The sequence below is a fragment of the Neolamprologus multifasciatus genome, chromosome 3, assembly GCF_963576455.1.
Source record: "Neolamprologus multifasciatus chromosome 3, fNeoMul1.2, whole genome shotgun sequence".
NCBI classification, from domain to species: domain Eukaryota; kingdom Metazoa; phylum Chordata; class Actinopteri; order Cichliformes; family Cichlidae; genus Neolamprologus; species Neolamprologus multifasciatus.
This window is the reverse complement of record NC_140441.1, coordinates 39,513,758-39,533,778: the sequence shown is the minus strand read 5'-3', so window position 1 is coordinate 39,533,778 and position 20,021 is coordinate 39,513,758. Positions and strand designations below refer to the sequence as shown.

The 20,021-nt window shown below is 42.0% G+C and overlaps 2 protein-coding genes across 6 annotated transcripts in view; both read left to right on the top strand.

Annotated features, from left to right (window-relative positions):
- Positions 1 to 407: 407 nt before the first annotated feature.
- On the top strand, positions 408 to 4,640 carry lratb.2 (lecithin retinol acyltransferase b, tandem duplicate 2). The gene is made up of 5 exons (XM_085148992.1): positions 408 to 775; positions 902 to 1,007; positions 1,133 to 1,207; positions 1,870 to 2,022; positions 4,391 to 4,640. Exons 1-5 carry the CDS (start codon positions 558 to 560, stop codon positions 4,544 to 4,546), a joined length of 708 nt encoding a protein of 235 aa, XP_085005118.1. The 5' UTR covers positions 408 to 557; the 3' UTR covers positions 4,547 to 4,640.
- A 618-nt stretch (positions 4,641 to 5,258) lies between these two features.
- rbm46 (RNA binding motif protein 46) overlaps positions 5,259 to 20,021 on the top strand; it is a 35,347-nt gene continuing 20,584 nt past the window's right edge. The window contains exons 1-7 of one of the 5 annotated variants that reach the window (XM_085145118.1): positions 5,259 to 5,393; positions 5,871 to 6,050; positions 6,750 to 6,930; positions 7,164 to 7,320; positions 8,069 to 8,198; positions 9,882 to 9,979; positions 13,725 to 14,112. In XM_085145118.1, the coding sequence (XP_085001244.1) occupies positions 5,375 to 5,393; positions 5,871 to 6,050; positions 6,750 to 6,930; positions 7,164 to 7,320; positions 8,069 to 8,198; positions 9,882 to 9,979; positions 13,725 to 14,112 (1,153 nt within the window). In that variant the 5' untranslated portion in view covers positions 5,259 to 5,374. Of the gene's footprint in view, positions 5,394 to 5,828; positions 6,051 to 6,749; positions 6,931 to 7,163; positions 7,321 to 8,068; positions 8,199 to 9,881; positions 9,980 to 13,724; positions 14,113 to 20,021 lie in introns of all 5 variants that reach the window. The other 4 variants (XM_085145103.1, XM_085145089.1, XM_085145107.1 and 1 more) reach the window with 4 other exon arrangements.

Genomic DNA, 20,021 nt, shown 5'->3' with positions numbered 1-20,021 from the left:
GCTTTGAATGTCCTTCAGGAAGTCTGGAGAACTATTCCTCAAGACTACTTATAAAAACTACAATAGAACATTCAGGCTGTTTGAAGAATAAAGGTGGTCACACCAAATATCCACTTTCAAGCTTGTTAGAATCGTCCCAAGTGTTTTGCTTCATACAACGCTTCTCATGTTTCTCATTATAAACGTAGTCTTCTGTGGATTGGTACACTGTTACCTCCATCTGTTGGTGACATGTGGGAACTACAACTACATGGAAACAATGGCTGCAGCTTATATTATCTGACAGATGGTAAGATTATGTTTCAAATCAAGTTTGAGATTCTGCATCAAGTTTTTAAAGTTTATTTGTGACCAAGGCAAGGATCTTTGATCACATTTAAGACTCTAAAATGTCGTTAGAGATCAACGTCAACAATGTAAAATGTGACTGTAGAGTGTGCTGCTCAAAAAGGCTCTTAAAGGTTCCCAGCAGTTTCTAATCCCCTCTCTGCCCCACCCACCAGCAGAACAAAACCACACCGCAGACAGCTCCACTTTCCCCTTGGTCTCCTCTCGACATGTTTCCCCTGCCGCTTCTCGGTCTGCTTTTTATCTCAGCCTCGGGATTCGAGCCACCGGCGGAGAAGAAGAAAGAGAAGGAGAGTGAGGAGGAGCCAGAGTGTCATGGAGGGGAGAAGAGGAAGAGTAAATATGACACAATATTCACCAGAGGAGACCTGCTGGAGGTTCCCAGGACTCTCTTCATACACTTCGGGATTTACCTGGGTGGAGGCAGGTAAGGGTGACAGACAGCTAGAATATCAGTGAAACAGTTCAAAGGTTTAAATTCTGTTTTTCCTTCCTTTCTCACCAATGACTGACACTTTCCATTTATTTTTCATGACTCCTTTCCTTTCCACAGAGTAGCTCATTTCATCCCAGACATCATGCCCGTCATCTCCAGTGACCAGTATCGGATCAGTCAGATGGTCTCCAACACCAGACTCCTACTTGGAGTACTGGCTAAGGTACACCAAGTGGTGCAGCAGCTGAGCATCTAGCTTAATGTGCAACAGCTTCTTCTCTCACATCAAATGACAGCAGGTAAAGAATCAGTCGTAAATGAGATCTAACTTGTGTCTTGTGTCTTCAGTGTGGCAGTGTGAGGGTGGACTCAGTAGAGGACTTTGCCTATGGAGCAGACATACGGGTCAACCCTATGGATAAGGTGACATCAGGACAAAACAAATCTAACATACGAAACTTCTTTAACATCTTATAATTAAAGTACTTAACACATTATTCTATTATTGATAAATCCTTAGTCTAAATAGTAATACACCCAAAGGCACTTTATTGGTATGAGATGTCATAAAGTTACATGAACCCACTGTTGGGTTAATCCAAATTAGTGAGTAAAAAGAGAAACACTTGCCTGTGAAGCAACACCTTTTATAGCTTTAAACTGAGAAAAAGAGAGAACACAATGTTTCCTTTCAAATGTTTCTGGCCCCCAAACTGGGAATTAACCTTCTAAATAAATGTTAATCTGAAGGGATTATAGATGTGGCAACAGCTGCAGGCAACGTAGGGTTATACTCTTGTATTTATATGGCGCTTTTCACCAATATTAAGTGCTTTTTTTACTACAATTGTGAATATAAAGCACTTTCCTACTATAATCGAGCACTTAATCACTGTTCTGCTACTACTGAGACCTCAAAGTGCTTTTCTACTACAAGTCCTATTCACACAGTCATACAAACACTTTTTTCCTGTGCTTGAGCATTTTATCAAACATTCAAACACACACCCACACAGAGGAAACCTGGGGTTTGGGATCTTGCCCAAACATACTTCAACATGCGAGCTGCTCTCTTCTGTGTGCAGGTATTAAGCCACGCAGTGCTGAAAGGGGAGGATGTGGCCAGAAGAGCAGAGAAGCTACAGGGAGAAGTGCCCTACAGCCTGCTGTGGTACAACTGTGAACACTTTGTCATGTACTGCAGATACGGCACTGTCATGAGCTTCCAGACATTTCAGGTGATCTTAGAGATGATAATGTGTTTTTTCTTATTAATAGATGCATCTTAAAGTCACGTTTTGAAAATCAATCACACAACTGCACGACTGTTGTCAGTTTGTCTTTTATAGCTGATAGAAAGCTCAACTTATTATTGTAGTTCTCCTCAGTTTATGTGGAAGCACTGAAAGCAGCTGTAATGGCACCACTTGTTCGTCTCTGGATGGGTAAATGCCACAAAATTCAACATTCAAGGTCCAACTCCTCAGTGGGCGGCATGGATTCAAATCCTGCTCCTGACTTTGGAAATGAAAAATGGAATTAAGAAGTTAAGCTGCTGAAATAGCAGGTGAAGCGCTTGTGATGTTTAAACTATGAAGGTAACTGACTGTCACAGTAAAGCAAGAACAGGACAGGAACCTCCGTGCGATCAGGGGAAATTAGCAATTTCATTGAATTTCTTCATATTTAGCAACCAATCTGGTCAACCAGCTGTTCACCAACATCTTTAATCTCTTGGGGGTCTTTTTTTAATGGCAAGGCAAATGCACAGGAGACCTGAATCCACAATTTGGATTACCTGCATCCTCCTGGTTGGCAAATAATTGCACTTTATAAAAGCAGACAGATTGCTAACCTGCTGCTTTCAATCGGTTTCAGTCTGCAATACCAGTGTGTGACATTCTTCACTAGGGGGCGCCACTCGACAGCATATCAGTGAATGCATTTAAATAACCATCGGACAATCTATCCTCATGTAAAAACTTCTCACCCAAACTTTGACCTGAAGGCTCAGAATCTCTGAAAGAACAGCAAACAGCTCCTCCAACAGTGAACACACATCAGATCATGCTTCTTTCCTGCACTTCAGCTGCGAAGCAGTTGTTTCCTGCTGCAGATTAACACTGACCACAGATCAGACCAGCCTGCCTCTTTAATAGGGATAAGCCTCCCTGTTGCAGCAACAGGCCCTGAGTGAAAGCTCTTTTGTTGTTGCAGCATTGTTCCGAGGCCGTCTGATTGCAGCATGCGATTAAAAGCATGCACCATAATCGTGAAAGAAGGCAGTGCATGAACTGGAGGAAGATGAATGTGGCAATTAAAGTGAAATTTAAAAAGAGCAAAGTGGCTTAAAGAACGTCATTTGGATAGAAGACTTGTAAAAAAGCGAAAGTTGTCATTAAAGACAGCTGCGTGGTAGCATGGCAGTACCTTTAAGATTAGACAATTTATCGGTCAGCTGATAAACAAGCACAAAAGCATGTGTTGTGGGTGGTTTTCACTTGTTTCAGAAGTGACTGTCTACAAATGTAAAGCCATGAAAACCAGATTACTGTGCAACTACTCCATCTAGTGGACACACGGTGCTGATTTTAAACTCTGCACTGCAGTCCAAAAGAACACACACTCACTGGCCAATTTATTAGGTATACCTTGCTAGTACTGGGTTGGGCCTCCTTTTGCCTTCTAGCCATCTTAATTCTTAGTGGTCCAGATTAAATAAGGTGCTGGAAACATTCCTCTGAGGTTCGGGTCCATATTGACATGATGTCGTCACACAGTTGCTGCACATTTGTCAGCTGAGCATCCATGATGAGCAGTTCTACTACTTCCCAAAGGTCCCAAATAGATCCGGTGACTTTTAAGGCCATTTCAATTCAGCAAACTCATCGTTTGCTGAATTGAAATGGCCGGATCAGTCAGAACAGTCAGAATTTGCTGTTTACAGCAAATTCTGACTGTTCTGACTGATCCTGTGCAAACTGTGTGTTTAGTTTTCTGTTCTTAGCTGACAGGAGTGACACCCCTGGTGCAGTTATCTGCTGCTGTTGGTCTTCTACATATCTTGGTTGCATCGAGTGGTTATTTGAGTTACTGTTGCTTTGCTATCAGTCAAACTAGAGACTCTGACCTCTGACATCTGACATCAACCAGGCATTTTCACACGGAGTGAAAAAAAAGTCTCTGCAAACCTCAGAAATGGTTGTGTGAGAAAATCCCAGCAGATCACCAGTTTCTGAAACACCCAACAACCAACTTAAATCATCTTTCTTCCCCATTCGGATGCTCAGCAGGTTGATCATGGCCCTAAATGCACTCAACTGCTGCCATGTGATTGGCCGATTAGATATTTTTGTCAAAGTGCAGTTAAACAGGTGTGTCTAAAGTTAGGCTTGTGACTGTGACACTGGGAAAATGCCAGGTATCACTTTAATAAAATAAAAACTTTTCATTTCATTTTCATCACAAAACTGAATATTTGCCCCCTATACATGTCAGTGTATTTCTTTCCTCACGCTATAAGATGAGCAGATTAAGGGTTTTAAATTACCATCACTATAATAGATGGTTTTACATTATTGCCTTTCTTCTTCTTCTCCTCATCAGTTCTGTAAGACGATGAGGAAGCTGCTACTGAGTCCGTGTGTTGCCAAGTCAGCGGCAGTGCTGGCACTGTGTTTGGTGCTTTACCTGCAGGCTGTGAGTCTGTGCTCTGTGCTACTGGCTGTTATACTGCCTTTCCTCATCTGGATGGCCTCATGAAGAAAAACCAGCCATTCAAACTTGCAGAAATTTGCACCCTGAACAACAAAACATTCAAAAAGGAAAATTCAATAAAATATTTAAAGTTCAATAAGTGTTGAGTCCTGGCATTTTTACAGACTTTTAATCTGAGTCATCACCAAGAGAAAAATGTTTGAAGTCGAGGAGAACAAGAAAAATAAGTTTGCCTTAATTCTTGTATGTTCAAGTCATATATTAAATAAATTTTTATTTTAATTCAGCAGACATGAGTCTCTGTCTTTTCCAGGTTACTTCAAGTGTAGATCTGCTTTAATCACAATTTTAGTTCAAAAAGCTAATTTATTAACATAACATGATTAGTATATGGTTTTGTGTCATTTTATTATTATTTTTTATTAGATAATTATTCCAAAATTATTTTACACATGCTTCGTTTACATTTTATTAAGTATTTTGTTATTTTTTATTGCTCCTATTTCGTTTCATTGGTGTTATAGTTTAATTGGGGTTTTTAATGTAAATAAAACCACATTTAGATTTTTGGAGGGGTATATTAATTAATTTATTATTATTATTATTATTATTATTATTATTATTATTATTATTTTAAAACAATTTCCAAAGTTCAGGGTCATACTTTAAGATTTTATTTTGTTTTATTAGATATTTTTTATTTTATTTCTGTTGCCCCGCCTATACAGAGGAACGTTGTGATTGGCTGACGGAAGGCCAGCTTCCTGTCACTCACAGGTGTCAGGTTGGCCCGGCCTCTTTTCTCGGTGAGTCGTTGATGAAGAGCGCAGCATCGTCCGGGAACGGGAGGGTTTTATTTCACTGTGACAGGAAATGGCGCTGGAAAGAAGCGGTAAGATTTTATCCGACCCAAAATAAAGTTTCATTATCATGGTTTAATGGTTTAAAAACGGTCGGAAGAAGAGAAAGTTTAAGTTATATCACGGAACTGCTAGCATGACGGCTTGCTGAGTTAGCAGCGGATCGTTGGCTGCTTTTAAGCTTTAAACGAATAAAGTTAGCTACACACGAGCAGTTTAGAAAGAAAGTATTAGTGTTAAATGTTGCTGTTTGGCGTTAAGATGTGAAGTGAACGCTTGAAAGTGAAAAATAAACTACAAAAGCAAATGAAAGCTAGTTTAGCTTTTATAGCGGCTTTAGTATATACGAAAACGGTGACTTAGAAAACAGGCAAAAAGCACAGATATAATATTTTCAAGAGAGTAAAATCAATTATAAGACACTAAAAGTTCACATCATCCTCGGGTTCAATTTATGAGTGTTGCAGTCTCACCTGAGCTGGCAGGTAACCCAGCTGTTTGTCGGACAGAGGATCCCAGGGAGGGAGACGTTGACTCGGACTCGGGTGAAGAGGCGAGGCCGCTGGTGATGGAGGAGGACTTAAAGGTGATCTGTGCTAAAGAGATGGCTCTGCTGTCCCTGATCGATAAGACAGGCTACAACATGGTGCAGGAGAACGGGCAGAGGAAGTACGGAGGTCCACCTCCAGGTATGTCAACCTGCGACACAGGTAAAATAACTGATGATATTCTTCTTTATTGCAGTTCATTGTATTTGTGTAAAACTGAAATATTTTGCATCCTATTCTTTTGATTTGGTGATTTTATTTTTAGTATACAGTACTCGTTTAACTAACAGATAAATAAGTCTTTTATATATTCATTTTGCTTTAATGAGTTTCAAATAATTTATTTTTGCACATTTAATTTTCTTTACTTTTACAAATGTGAATTATTGTTTTAATTAAAAAGTAAATTCAATAATAAATGATTATTTATATATTCTAAATTTTATTTTGACACTTTAGTTTACTGATTTTAATATAGCTTATTTAAGTTTTAATTTTAGTATTTCAATTTATTTCAATTATTAAATTTAAAAAAATTATATGATTTTGTTACATAAACTTTTTATTTGTAAGTCATGCTTTCATTTTTTTAAATTTATGCTGCTTTCAGTTTATTAGATTTGCTGTAATCTGCACAGCTGTCAAAAATACCTGCAGCAGCATCTGCTCCACTCCACATATTTTAATAATAATAATAATCTTTTTTACTTAAACTCCTAATTAAAAAGTCGAAAATCCCAGTAGAAATCCCAGAAATACCTTCTAATCTGATCAAATAAGTGATAGAAATGTTTATGAATATGAAGGCTTTGATCAGCTGACTCTGTGTCTGTGGTACAGGCTGGGAGGGTCCCGCCCCCCCGCGGGGTTGTGAGGTGTTCGTTGGGAAGATTCCCAGAGACATGTACGAGGATGACCTGGTGCCGCTGTTCGAGAAAGCCGGGAGGATCTACGAGTTCAGACTGATGATGGAGTTCAGCGGAGAGAACCGTGGCTACGCCTTCGTCATGTACACCAACAGGTCGCTCGTCTTCCTCAGTTTTCTTTGACTCTTGCGTTTGTTTTTCAGGTGGATGCAGATAACGTTACTATATGGGGCCCAACCATGTTTATATGTGTAGGACACAGGCATTTTGAGTCACATCACACTGAGTACATGTTCATTTATTTTTTCTTATTGGTAAAAGTAGTTAAGCAGTCCAGTGAAGTGAAACCTGTGCAAGGAGCTTAAAAACGAGTGTTTCTGTGCTCCAGAGAAGCAGCGCAGAGAGCCATCCAGATGCTGGACAACTACGAGGTGCGCCCGGGGAAGTTCATCGGCGTGTGCGTGAGTCTGGACAACTGCCGCCTCTTCATCGGCTCCATACCCAAAGACAAGAGGAAGGATGAGATCATCGAGGAGATGAAGAAGGTAAAACAGACTCACTCACTGACCCACAGTTCCTGGTTTCCATATGTGAGACCAGCATCTTTGGGTCCAAACTTATTCCTCATCACTGCTAATGGAAATGGAGGAGGGTCAGACCGCTGTAAGAGGAAGAAGACGGTCTAAGTTAAAGTCTTACAGGTAGCAGATGGATCATTTCAGATTCAGTCTGTCCTGCTCTGCAGCTTTAATGTGTCCTCACTGTGGAAGCTTCGCTTCTTTGCAGAGTTTTGCTGTCACCTCTCAGTTTGAGGCTCAGCTGTCTGCTCTCTGCACAGCTGCTGTTTAATTCAGTAATGATTGATCTGCTGCTCGGCAGCTTCCTCCTCCTCCTCTCCGTCTTTGATGAAAAACCTGAAAAATAGCTGAAAATATTCAGTAAAAAGAAGGGTCCCCTATAGATATTTGTTTATAAATGTCATGTTAAAGATGGTAAAAATGGCCTCAGCGGGAAAGAGAGCAGAGCAGCCCACTGGCCGTCTGTTAGTTTGACGCCTCCTGTTCTACTTTTATGGAGCTGGTTTGTAAATTTTATGATTTTAAAACATAATATATATATATATATATATATATAATTATTTCAAAAGGCTTTCTAACAGGACAAGTTAAGGCACTTTAAAATCAGATGATTCCTTTCACTCTCCCTGTATTACTGTTTGCTGTCTTCTCTGAAGCAGTGTGTGTCTCTCAGATCTCAGTTTCTGCTCCTCCCCCTCTGCGTCTATGTATCCAGGTGACGGACGGCGTGGTGGATGCGATCGTGTACCCGAGCACCACAGACAAGAACAGAAATCGAGGTTTTGCCTTTGTGGAGTACGAGTCCCACAAAGCTGCAGCGATGGCTCGCAGGAAGCTCATTCCAGGTAGCCTTCCTCCTCCTCCTCCTCCACGTGTTTCCTTCCTAACCTTTGAAGACATCTGTGTGTCCACTGGTTGTTTTCACTGTGCTGAGTCACACGTGTGCACCTGCAGCCTTTGAGCTGACTCAGTTCCTCTCAGCGTCCAGCAGAGGGCAGCACAGACTGACTTCTGGGTCTGAGGGTTTATAGAGGAAAGACAGCAGCTTCCAAAGCTCTGATCGTTTAACCAGCAGAAGAGTGAGCAGTGAGTTCACTGATGTAGAATCCACAGGAGTGCTCGAGTCCTTTAAGCACCAAAATCACAAAAACAGAGCAATGAAGGAGACTGGAGCTCCAGCCGCTCTGAGTGCTGCGATGATGTAAGAGAGACAACAACCCAACCCGGCATGTTTGCTTTTTGTAACGGCAGAAGAAACATTCAGAACTCCACATGGGTTTGAACCCACAACCTTTTTGATGTGATACAAGAGTACTGCAGAAACACACTGCTGTTATGAATCTGAGGCAGGACAGACAGCGTGTCTTGTATTGATGAGTTCGGTCTGCAAAGACAGGGGGAGTGACTGATAATAGAGGTCATGACCAAGATTATTTATCTGTCACATGCATAGTTATACAAGTGCGACACGCAGTCGAATGTATCCTGACACACGATACATTAAGTGGATATATACAAGAGGACTCTATGTGCAGTAAGTAGCATTACATGCAGAAAGTGAGTGAATTATGTACGTTAAGTGGATTAAATAAGACAGTCTGGAAATTTGAAACTGAAAATCGGATACACATTGTGCAGATAATAGCACGCGTGCAGTTTCTGCATCTCACTGACCATTGAACCAAACACTGTAGGTGCCCAGAGGTGTAACCCAGCTGTGTGCAGATGAGGTGTTATTGAAGGCTCCATGTGGCTGCTTTGTTCACCTCCGCCTCTTTTTTTTTTTTCCTTTTGTCTTTATTTTTTAGTTTTACTCATATTTAAAGCTCAAGCTTTGGAAAAAATCACGTTCAGTGGCTCTAACAGTGTTAATCATGTTGGATAACTGAGCCGTGAGTATGAGAACACCCCTGCAGTGTTCCCCCCTTTGCCTCCTTTCCCCTCCCGATGAGTTTGCGCTGCTGTCCGGAGGTTCAGCTAGCTGTTTCCATTAAGCTATCGGTTCCCTCCTGTCTAAGCCCCTGGGCTGCATTGGACATTGATCCTTCAGTCAATCGATTCACCGGATTAACCACAAACATGTTCCCCAGCTGCTTATTTTATCTTCAAACTGCCGCTCCTGCAGATTTCCTGCACGGTGGAGTCGGACACCTGTCAAGCAGGTGTTGATTCAGAGCAGCTACAGGAAACTGAAGGTATAAAGCCGAGGTTATTACTCTAACCGCCAGCAGCAACTTTAGAAGGGAAACAAAGATCAAAAGGTTTTTGTTCCCTTTGAAAAAATTTTTTTTTAATGAAAGTGAGATTTAAAATGAGAATCACAATGGTGTGAAACAGGAAGTTTAATCAGGAGGAAGAGGAGCCTCACCCACTGAGAGCAACGTGAAAACTTCCTCTTTTGAACAGCCACCCTTATGTGTGTGTCCTGCCAGCGGAGAGCCAGCTGTGCGCGTGTTGTTCATTCATTGACGGGTTTAAAACGTCAGCACCCTCGCGTTACAGTCACGTGATGCTGCTCTGTCCCGCAGGAACTTTCCAGCTGTGGGGTCACTCCATCCAGGTCGACTGGGCGGAGCCTGAGAAAGATGTGGATGAGGAGGTCATGCAGCGTGTTAGGGTCCTTTATGTACGTACACACACACAAACACACGTATATATTTATAACTTTTTTGTTTAGTTTGTTTGTTAGCAGTGTAGTGTCCACAAGTTTAAAGGTTAAAGTTAACCTTGAAAAAACAGTTTCAAGGAACCATGTTGAGTAATATATCATATGAAAATACAGAGAGCTGTCCAATGTACGCCCTACTACATCACAACGATGTCAACATGTTATGATAAAAAACATAAAGTTTGTTAAAGTGCTCTTGTTGTCATAGATTTAACACCGTCTGTGACGCTGGATGTAAGAAAGAAGTGTTTACATTTTCTAAAGCATGTTTAGCACCATCTTTTTGCCGGTACAGAATGTGACACCACCTCGCTGGTTTGTTGGTTGCTACATTAGTTAATGTTAGCTAGCGACAGAACCAGTAATTGATTGGAAAACAAACTGAACTAATGTTTGTCACCGTAGATTTAATGTAGGGTGATAAGTAGCTGAACTCTGATTGGTGGAAACAGGCCTGGATCTGGCTGCATCGTTTATGACAGTCCATCCTTTCCTAAACCTGACTTCAACCCTCGGTTTAGCGAGTCGGGCCTCAGCGAGTGTAAGGAAGGTTGCGCTGTGCAGCAGAGGTCAGCGTGTGTTCAGGCAGAAACCCATGAAACACTCATCTGCCTCACCCAGATCAAAGGTGAGCAGCAGCAGGAGCCGTTCACCCCCCAGGGGATCAATTACTGAGGAGGCTGAAACACTGAGGTGTGATCCGAGGCCAGCATGTACAGTGTGAGGGGTATTTTTAGCAAACCAAGCCCTCGACTCGAAAAAACCTGCTCGCAGCGGGTCCGTTCACTCGGCCTCTCATCAGCCACAGCGATGAAGTTTAGAGAGAAGTCGAGCAGATCTGTTTGTCTGCACAAAATGTGACTGCTTGAGTTTGTTAAGACTTTTTCACTAACATTGGTGTTATGTCGGGCTCACACTGTGCGATTTTTGGCCCATTTTGAGCAGATTTTTGAGTCGTGCGACCGTTTTGGCGATCGGCCCGATTTTGGCCTTCATCGTGCGTCGTGCATCGTGTAGTATACGTGGGGTAACGAGAAGCGATTAACACCTCACGACCAGCTCCCGATCATCAATCGCTTGGTCGTGAGGGTGTCACCGCAGTTTCTCACACTGCGCACGTGCAAACACAAATGTCAGCGAAAAAGACGGCGCAGCACAGCAGTGCAGCGTGTGATCTGGACACAAGCGATGGAGGCACTTGTAGAACTTTGGAAAGCTCATCCGAGCCTTTTCGGCTCACAAAATCATCACGACCACAACAACCGTGAAAATAGTTGGATAGACATTGCTGCTCAATCACAGCTGTCTGATCAATGTTTTTCATTAGCAATTTAGCAAAGTTGATGGTGGTGTGCGTGTCTGTGTGAGTGAAAGACAGAGAGGGAGAGCGAGCGACAGAATTTCTGTTATAACCTTCATTTTATGGACGCACAGTGTGAGCACTCGGGTCGCATCAGAGCATCGGGTCGTATAGTGTGAGACCTGCATCGTGACCTACGAACTTCTAACCCCTGCGAGTCAATCGTACAGTTTGAGCAGAAGCTGAATCGTGCGACTGAAAAAAATTGCACAGTGTGAGCCCGGCATTAGATGGAGTTTCAAAGACACTAATCAGGATGCTTTTTAATGTGCTCGGGTGGCTCTTGTTATACCTCTTCAGTCACCAGCTCCACTGTCTTCTGCTTTGGTTTGGCTGGAACAAAAACAGTAAATCTTTAAAACTCTAAAGGTGCTTGTAAGGAGTTCGATGAAGCTCACGTGTCCAAAACAGAAAGCTTGTTCCTGGATAAATCTGCAGCTCCACAGTAGTTGAGACTTATCCTGCTGGTTTGCTGCATGCATCGCGAATGAGATGGTTTTCAGTTCAGGTCTTCCATCTAGGGAATCTCAACCAAAATGTTCCCAAAATCGCTGGCAAGAAGGCTAATTGAACAAAATAAAAAAGCAGAGCAAAGTAACTGAAACAGTCACTCTGACAGACAGACATCAGGGAGATGGACCAGGGAACACAGGTGAGCTAAATCTGACTGAGAGACAGGGAAGCTGAACTGAGATGGGGACTATCAAAACAAGACAGGAAACATAACAGAGACAAATATATAAAAACGCGGGACAGACAAAAAGGAAACAGAGACATGACTAACTGGCGAGGGCTGACTTAACAGAAGTAAAGTCACATAGTCGGAGACTGAGAGGGATCACAAAAAGGAACTAATTACAAACCTAATGAACAAAACTCAAAATGAAAAATAAAATTGTTAGTAGGCCATGAACTCGCTTTTAATTGTATTTTGGGGTGTAATAGACCAGCACCTTTATCTCATTTCAAAGTCTCGGCTTTGTTTATGGCCATAAGTTGTTTTTAGGTCTTAACAGGGAGGGTGTGTGTGCCTGTTTCATGCTTGTGCAGTTGTCTGACAACAAAAACAGGGAACAGCTTTATTCTGAATTAAATTGCTCTAAAACACCATCGAGCTGCTAGAAAATAGCAGAGCCACAAAAGCTGCCGACACTAAACATACAGGAGCCTTTCTCTGTAATATTGTTGGGTCCCTACCTTACAATATAAAACACCTTGAGGCAACTACGGTTGTGATTTGCTTGAATTAAATAGAAAAAATGCACAAAATAAAACATTTAAATTCATCTGTACTCAACACACGAGACCAAAAGGAAGCAAACAGAAGCAACGCGGCGAGCAGAGATGATGGGAAATCAATTAAATGATTTCTCAGCTTCGAGGCAAGCAATTGCGTACCGCTGATTGGCAGGGCAATAAATACTTTACAGGGTTACCTAGGCAACCTAGTGTCCTGTATTGATAAACGGTTAGTGAGCAAATCTACTTCCTGTCTGGCTCTTCACTTAAACTCCCAGCACTTTCTGCCTGTCTGGATTTATTTTGTTATTCTGGTGATTTAATTGACACCATTTCCATCCAGAGTTGAGTTCCTCCTGGGAGTTTCCAGGCCAGACGAGAGAAATAATCTTTCCAGCTAATTCTGGGTCTAAGCCCAGAATTAACTTGGTCTGGTCACAGTTAGTTTCCTGAAAAACCTGAAAAAACTAGGTGCATATCTCAGCCAGCTTCTCCTAACACTGCCCAACACTGGCTCCTTAAGAGCTTGAAAAAATAATAGAAGGCAGCTGGACTTGTTTAAGTTCGTGAAGACATTTCTACTCCCACCCAAGAGGCGCTTTCAGTTCTGAAACCAAAAGATGGAGTTTAAACTGTAGTTGAGGTTCTCCTCTTAGGTGGCTGTTAACCCTCTATTGATCACATGACCCACAATGTGTGAAAAAAGGCTTTTTGCCATTATCATCACTGGGGGTTGAGACCACACTGTCATGTGACCTTTTGAGGTCACCTGAGGTAAGGTGTGAGTGGGGAAGCCTGTTTTCACTTCATCGGGTGAAATCATGACAAATAAAATGGTTCTGGGTCAAAAAGTGGTGAGATCAACGAGGACATGTAATGCCACACGCCCTTTGTTTGATCATTTTTGAAAAGGTTTGACTAAAAATGTGAAATCACAACATTTTTTTGGTGCCATAAACAACCTTTGGCTTGTTCCTGCTGCTGTTCGGACATGGTTACCAGGAATAAAAGTGATCTGTATTGTCTGTTTGCTGTGTGTTTTATTTCATTTTCTGCTTTCAAAGCCTGAGCAGCCACTTAAACTAACTCTCGTTTGTACTTCAGGTGCGAAACCTCATGCTGGAGACGTCGGAAGAAACTCTTCGTCAGGAGTTCTCCCGCTTCAAGCCGGGCTGCGTGGAGAGAGTCAAGAAGCTCACCGACTACGCCTTCGTCCACTACCGCTCTCGCAGCGATGCCCTCACCGCGCTCAGCCTCATGAACGGAGCCCAGATCGACGGAGTCGCTGTGGAGGTGACGCTGGCCAAACCAGCGGGTGTCAAAGACGGAGGTGCAGCTGGCCGGAAGTGCGGCACCAGAGGTAGTCAGGGAGGAGGGAACGGAGGAAACGGGACATTTGGGCTGCACAAGAATGATGGAGGGATGATGGGAAGAGACCCAATGAGACTGGTGTCCCTGCCACTGACAAACCCCTTCCACAGTGGGAGTCGAGGTAAGTGGGGGAAAAATAGAAATCTCTTTTATATGTTTGGTTTTTTTTGCCTCTTACGTAGAAGTGAAAGGTCGCTGGTACGATTCCAACCAGAGGCACAAAGTCTCCAGCAGGAAAAATAAGAAAATAATATTTAATTTGATAGGCTGCAAGTTACCTTTTCTTTCAATTTCCAGCCTTTTTAATGAAGCCACTGGTGGGCTTTGTTTCTATAACCTGCATTTAATGTTGTAGTGACGTGAAAAAGACCGTCTTCTGCAGAGATCCACAGATTGGCATTATTAAAGGGTCTTGTGTCAATGACATTTTCCCTCAAAGTGAAGTCCAAGGGTTAGGAGACAGAGGCAAGAGGCCAGGAGTTTTGAAATGCCCGGGGAAGATGAAGAAGCAGCTGTTTTGGCTGTCTTCAGTTATTTTTTACTGAGTCGTCCAGTATTTGGAGCTGAGCCCCCCATCAGGGCTCGCAAAATCGCTAGCCCGATGTCCCGGGGCTAGCGATTTTTCCAGTCGGGCTACCAAAACCTGTCTCTGCCCTGCCCGTCGGGCTATCATAGGAAGGAAAAATATACGTCAATGCTTTTGCATTCTTTCGGAAATGTAGCTGGGTAATTATGTCATTGGCATCGGTGAGCCAGAATTTGCGCTTGTTTTTTGCTTTCACTTTGCAATCGCGTGAACTGTGTATAGAGAGCGACAGCACTGATTGGTGAGTGATGATAATTTGCGCACCAATTCCTCTGACATTGTCTTATCAATCGTTAGCTTACTATGCAAACATGACAAGTGAAATCTCCCGCAGCTTAAACATGTGAGAGGTTGATCACGCAGAGAATCGCTGAGCGTTATGTGAGTGCGTGTGTAAAAGCAGCAGGATATATATTTTAGTAATGCTGAGCCAAATAAGACAGGTCAGGGTGAAGAAGTGACAGCCAAAGAAAAGCTTACCACAAAACGGAAAAGTTATGACAAATCAGACTATAAGGCAAAAAGAAAGTGCAGCTTTATGGTTTCATGGACAAAAGAATTTCTGCGGCTGCAATATGACGAGCTAAATAACCGGGGCTGCACATAAGTGGTCCGCAGGTGCGCATTCGCTGTCAAAATAAAAGACACGCACAAGATAAGAAGTTGCAATGCGTGTTTGCGTACATAAGATTTTCAGGAGGAGGACAGACATTTGTTTAGAACTCTTAAAGATGTCGAAGAAGCTCCTTTAAGCAATTACTGTGATGTTCCTCCACCTCCAAAGAAATGTCAGAAGGAGTCCGAACCACAAAAGAAGCTCGTATTCACGGAAAAGTGGTTGCAGGAGGTGAGCTGGCTTCAAACAAATGAACGCACGGAGATGTGGTGCAGAATGTGCCGCGAAAATCCCACTCTAGCGGACAAAAACAGCCTTTTATATGGACGCAAACGCGCATTGCAACTTCTTATCTGGTGCGCGTCTTTTATTTTAACAGCGAATGCGCACATGTGGACCACTTATGTGCACCCCTGTAAATAACATAATGTTTTGTCGGGTGTGTTGTTGGTTTTCCCTCAATTTCTGAGTCGACAAGCGCCTTTGTTACTGGGACCAGTCATTTTAAGAAAGGCCCCCATTAGAACCCATGAGAAATGCATTATTGCTCAGTCTGCAATATCTTTCCCAGAACAAACACCAATTGCAAATAACATACTAAAGATAAACCTGAAAAATCTGTTTAGAACAGCGTACTATGTTGCAAAGAGTGAACTACCACTGGCACAATTTGGCAGTCTTTGCAAACTTCAAAAAGCAAATGGCCTCGATCTTGGTTCCACTTGCCTCTTACCCGTGACTTCAGTGGAAATTTCAAATTCAGGATCTGACACAGACTGATTCATGTTCTACACAGTTCTTGAGAGTCCATAGAAATTTCTGTTCAATTAGAACCAAGTATTTGAGTTGATGATTGTAATTTTTATACAATGTTGTAATTTGTGTTTCAACAATTTTTTGATTAATGTTTTGTTTCCGTTACAATATTATACTTTAATGTATAATACTGTAACAGAAACAAAACAGGAAACAAAACATCAATCAAAAAATTGCTCTTTTTTTTATTCGGGCTACTTAAATTAATTTTGGGCTACCAAAAACTGAAGAGTCTCTGCCCAAAGGGCTACCAGGGATTTTGAAATTTTGCGAGCCCTGCTCATGTACTCTTGTATTACTCGTGTGTAGGTCAAACACACGAGAGGCTAACTGAGCTAAAGTGAACATGGAGGGTGACTGCTGATTTTTTTCTTTCCAATTTTTTCACCAGTCAGTGATAAATTTGAACTTTTTAAGGACTTTAAGTCCCAAATGAACACAGTGAAAACTCTACAGAAAGCTCTGCTTTAAACAAATCAGATGTAAACTTTGGCAAAAGGACTGTTTTTAAAGAGTGTTTTTTTACTCTATGCAACATGCCTCATTCACACCAGCTTTCTATCTAACACTGTGAAATGACTGGACCGACACAGTGTACAGTTGTCATGGTTTCGGCTTTATTTTTGACCACAAGCGTCTTTTTATGTTTGTCACTGTCTTGTAGCCTGGAGCCAGCTCTCTCTGTGGCTTCCTCCGCTACACACAGTGCTCCCACCAGTCTCTTTCATCACTTTAAAAGGGCAGAGAGTCATCAGTGCCATCATTATCACCTGTCCCCTCTGACATCACTGCACCACCTCTCCACTGCAGCAGGCCAGAGACCACATCCCTCCTACACACTCACATTCTTATAAACGCACCAGAGAGCAACTCGGGCTTCAGTTACTTTGGCATGCAGGCTGGATTAGTCTATGACCGGCTGTACCTCAACAGCCATTTTACCGTAGAAGTCTGTAGCATTGTGCAGAAAATAGCAGATTTCACTGACAAAAATATGAAGTAATGGAAGGGAGAAGATTCGGCACATCTAAAAATGACAGCTTTTTATTCAGGTCACAGTCTGCTTCTCCTTTCTTTCAACTGCTGCCTTTAGTGGTCACAACAGCGGACCGTCTACCTCCACCTCACCCTGTCTCTGTGGCCTTCCTCTTTTCCTCTTGCCTGGCAGCTCTGCCTCCACTATCTCCTCTTCACGTGTCCAAAACCATCTCAGCCTTGCCTTTTTAGCTTTTTAATTTCTTCAAACTGCTGCCCTGTCCCTCTGATGTACTCATTGATTATCTCGTCCATGTTGGACACTCCCTATGACAATCCACTGTCTTTTTGTCAGTGCTACCTTCTGCAAACCACACATCACAGCAGCTCTCTCTAATATCTTGTAAACCACCCCTGACTGCAGTCTCGTCTTCCCCTCTCCTTCTTTGGATGGTTGTCATGCTAGAAAGTTCAACTTTAATCAAAAGCATTCATTAGCTGCAGCAGTTGTAGGGAGGAAAAAAAAGCAAAATATTTGTTAAAACTTTCTAATGAGCAAAAACTAAAAATATATAAAGTCATCAGTTTAATGTATAATGGATTTTTTTTTCCTCTGTGAGGAGTCAAATCAATTCCCCCTTTTCAAAGTTTAAACGGCTGCGTAAAACTGTGAAGGTGGTTGTCAGACAGATATTTTCTTTGAAACATTGAACAATGTGGATGAATTTTCTGTCATTCTCAGTTCAATTTAAGATAGAACTGTGCAGCATAGATCTTCTCCTCATCTGTAGTTGATGTTTTATTTGTGAAATTGTTCATTTTCTGCATAATAACCACATCTCTCATCAGTTCTGATCGAATATCTTTCATAATAATCCAGCTGTAGATTAAAGTTTGGCTGAGTTTGTCACCAGTTTTAAATAGTTTTATGTTTCCCTTGTAGTCATTTGCTTTCTTGAGAATTAACCAAAGTACAATGGGGCGAAAAAGTATTTATTCAGCCACCAACTGTGCAAGTTTTCCCACTTAAAAAGATGAGTGGCCTGTAATTTTCATCATAGGTATACCTCATCTATGAGAGACAACATGAGGGGAAAAAAGTCCAGAAAATCACATTGTCTGATTTTTAAAGAATTTATTTGCAAATTATGGTGGAAAATGAGTCAACAACAAATACTGGCTGATGTTGATTTTGAGTACCATAGAACTAAGGTGCCAGTGTCTGTATTAGTGGGTCACTGCTTGCTACAAACATACAGAATCCAGTTTGGGGATGGCAGTAGAGTAGTTTTATAAAATAGGAGCTTGTGCTCCAACTACGGAGCCTCCTCAGGAAATTGATGAGTCTTACCCTCACATTTAGGGGGTAACATCAAATCTCTGCTGGCAGTGGAGGAGTGGATCTACTCTGAAGCTCGAGCATGTTTTCACTGCGTGTTGACTCCACCAGAGTTAGCCCAACTTCAGAAGTACACCACAAAACCTTTAATTATTGGGTTGTCCAGCCACCACCTGTTTACATGAGATCATCATGGTAATGACCAAAACGATAACATCGCAGATACAAGCATCCTCCACACTGTCTGGTCTCAGCTTCAGGGTGAGAAGCTGGAGTTCCAGGTGAGGTGGGGAAGGCCTCATCCTTCAGGAGGTTTTCCCACAACTGAGAGTAAAACCTGGATTAGACCCAGAACTCTGTGTCTCACCTGACCTGGGAGCACATCAGGATCTCCCAGGATGAACTGGGAGTGGTGGTGGGGAAAGGGGTCTAAAATGGTCAGTTTGCCCTCTTGTCAATGCGAACTCACTTCAGATAAGGAGAAGGAAATGGATGGATGTCCAGGTCTGCTTGTTCATACACAGCATTTGTTTTGACTTGCAGATAAATTCTCAAAATATGGCATTAACTATTTATTTCTAAAATAATTCCCATTTCTAACAGGAAATCATGTGTAGTGCCAAACAATCAATATCCCCTCCCTGGGAGAGTAGAAAGTGCTTTCTGCTGTCAGAATAACCTCTTCTGGACCGCTTGCGGCTTTCTAATGAGCTGCACTTTGTTTTTATTTTTCCCTTTTTTGTAACACAGGGTCATTCTCTGTTTTTTCACTCTGCCAGGAAAATTCGCCTAGATTGTTCTTCCTGTACATATGATCAGGTTTCGACTTTGTCTCATCCATTACAAACCACATTCATCAAGCCTCTCACATATATTGAGAAAGCCGCAATAATAATCTGGTGTCAGAGTACGAGCTCGTGTTCCCTCGTGCTCGTGGCGATTTTCTGAAAATGAGAAAAGTTTGCGAGTTAACTCTGCTATAAATGGGCTGTGAAATATTTATGATGGGAAGATGTCAGAAAGAGACGATGATATGGAGAGATGAAGTGATTCTGAGAGAGAGAGAGGTTTCATTTGGGGAGGGTTCAGATCTTGTCCACTGTCCACATTCAGCCACACACAGTCTTTTCTCTCCGGTTTATTTCTGTAGAAGATTCAGATCAGATGAAGGCTCTAGATGAGACAAAAATAAAAATCTCCATCCTGTTATTGGGAAAATGGCAAAATGGTAGCTGTAGAGTGCATTAAGTCTGGATGTAGAAGAAGAAGAAACACAACATCTACAGCGCTTTGCTGACTCAGAAGACTCGATGACATCATCATGTTAACTCATCGTCCAACCCAGCAGGAAGATGCTGCTGAAAAGGATTTAGAGTGATATAGAATGGGTCTATGCTTGCTGACCCTCACAGCGACCTTCGTGTTTTTGTAAAAGTAAAGTTTTTGTAAAAGTAAAGTTTTTGTAAAAGTAAACGGGAGGTTGTCATATGGGGAAAGAGTCGAAACTCCTCCGAACTCAGCTCTCCAACAAAGCCTTCAACCTTTAGGGTTTGTTTATTTTTTATTTTCCATAAAGGGTCCTTATGCATATTTGACTTTCTGTCACTTAGAGCTTAGAGCCATGGGCTTTGATTCAGGTATTTGGATAGATGTAGCCACCATGACTGGTTTCTTAATGTTTCCAGGCCTCAACTGAAG

Coding starts and splice junctions, on each gene's coding strand:
- lratb.2 (XM_085148992.1), top strand. CDS start 558: ATGTTTCCCCTGCCGCTTCTCGGTCTGCTTTTTATCTCAGCCTCGGGA. Junction 776..901: donor ATTTACCTGGGTGGAGGCAG/GTAAGGGTGACA, acceptor TCCTTTCCACAG/AGTAGCTCATTTCATCCCAG. Junction 1,008..1,132: donor TACTTGGAGTACTGGCTAAG/GTACACCAAGTG, acceptor TTGTGTCTTCAG/TGTGGCAGTGTGAGGGTGGA.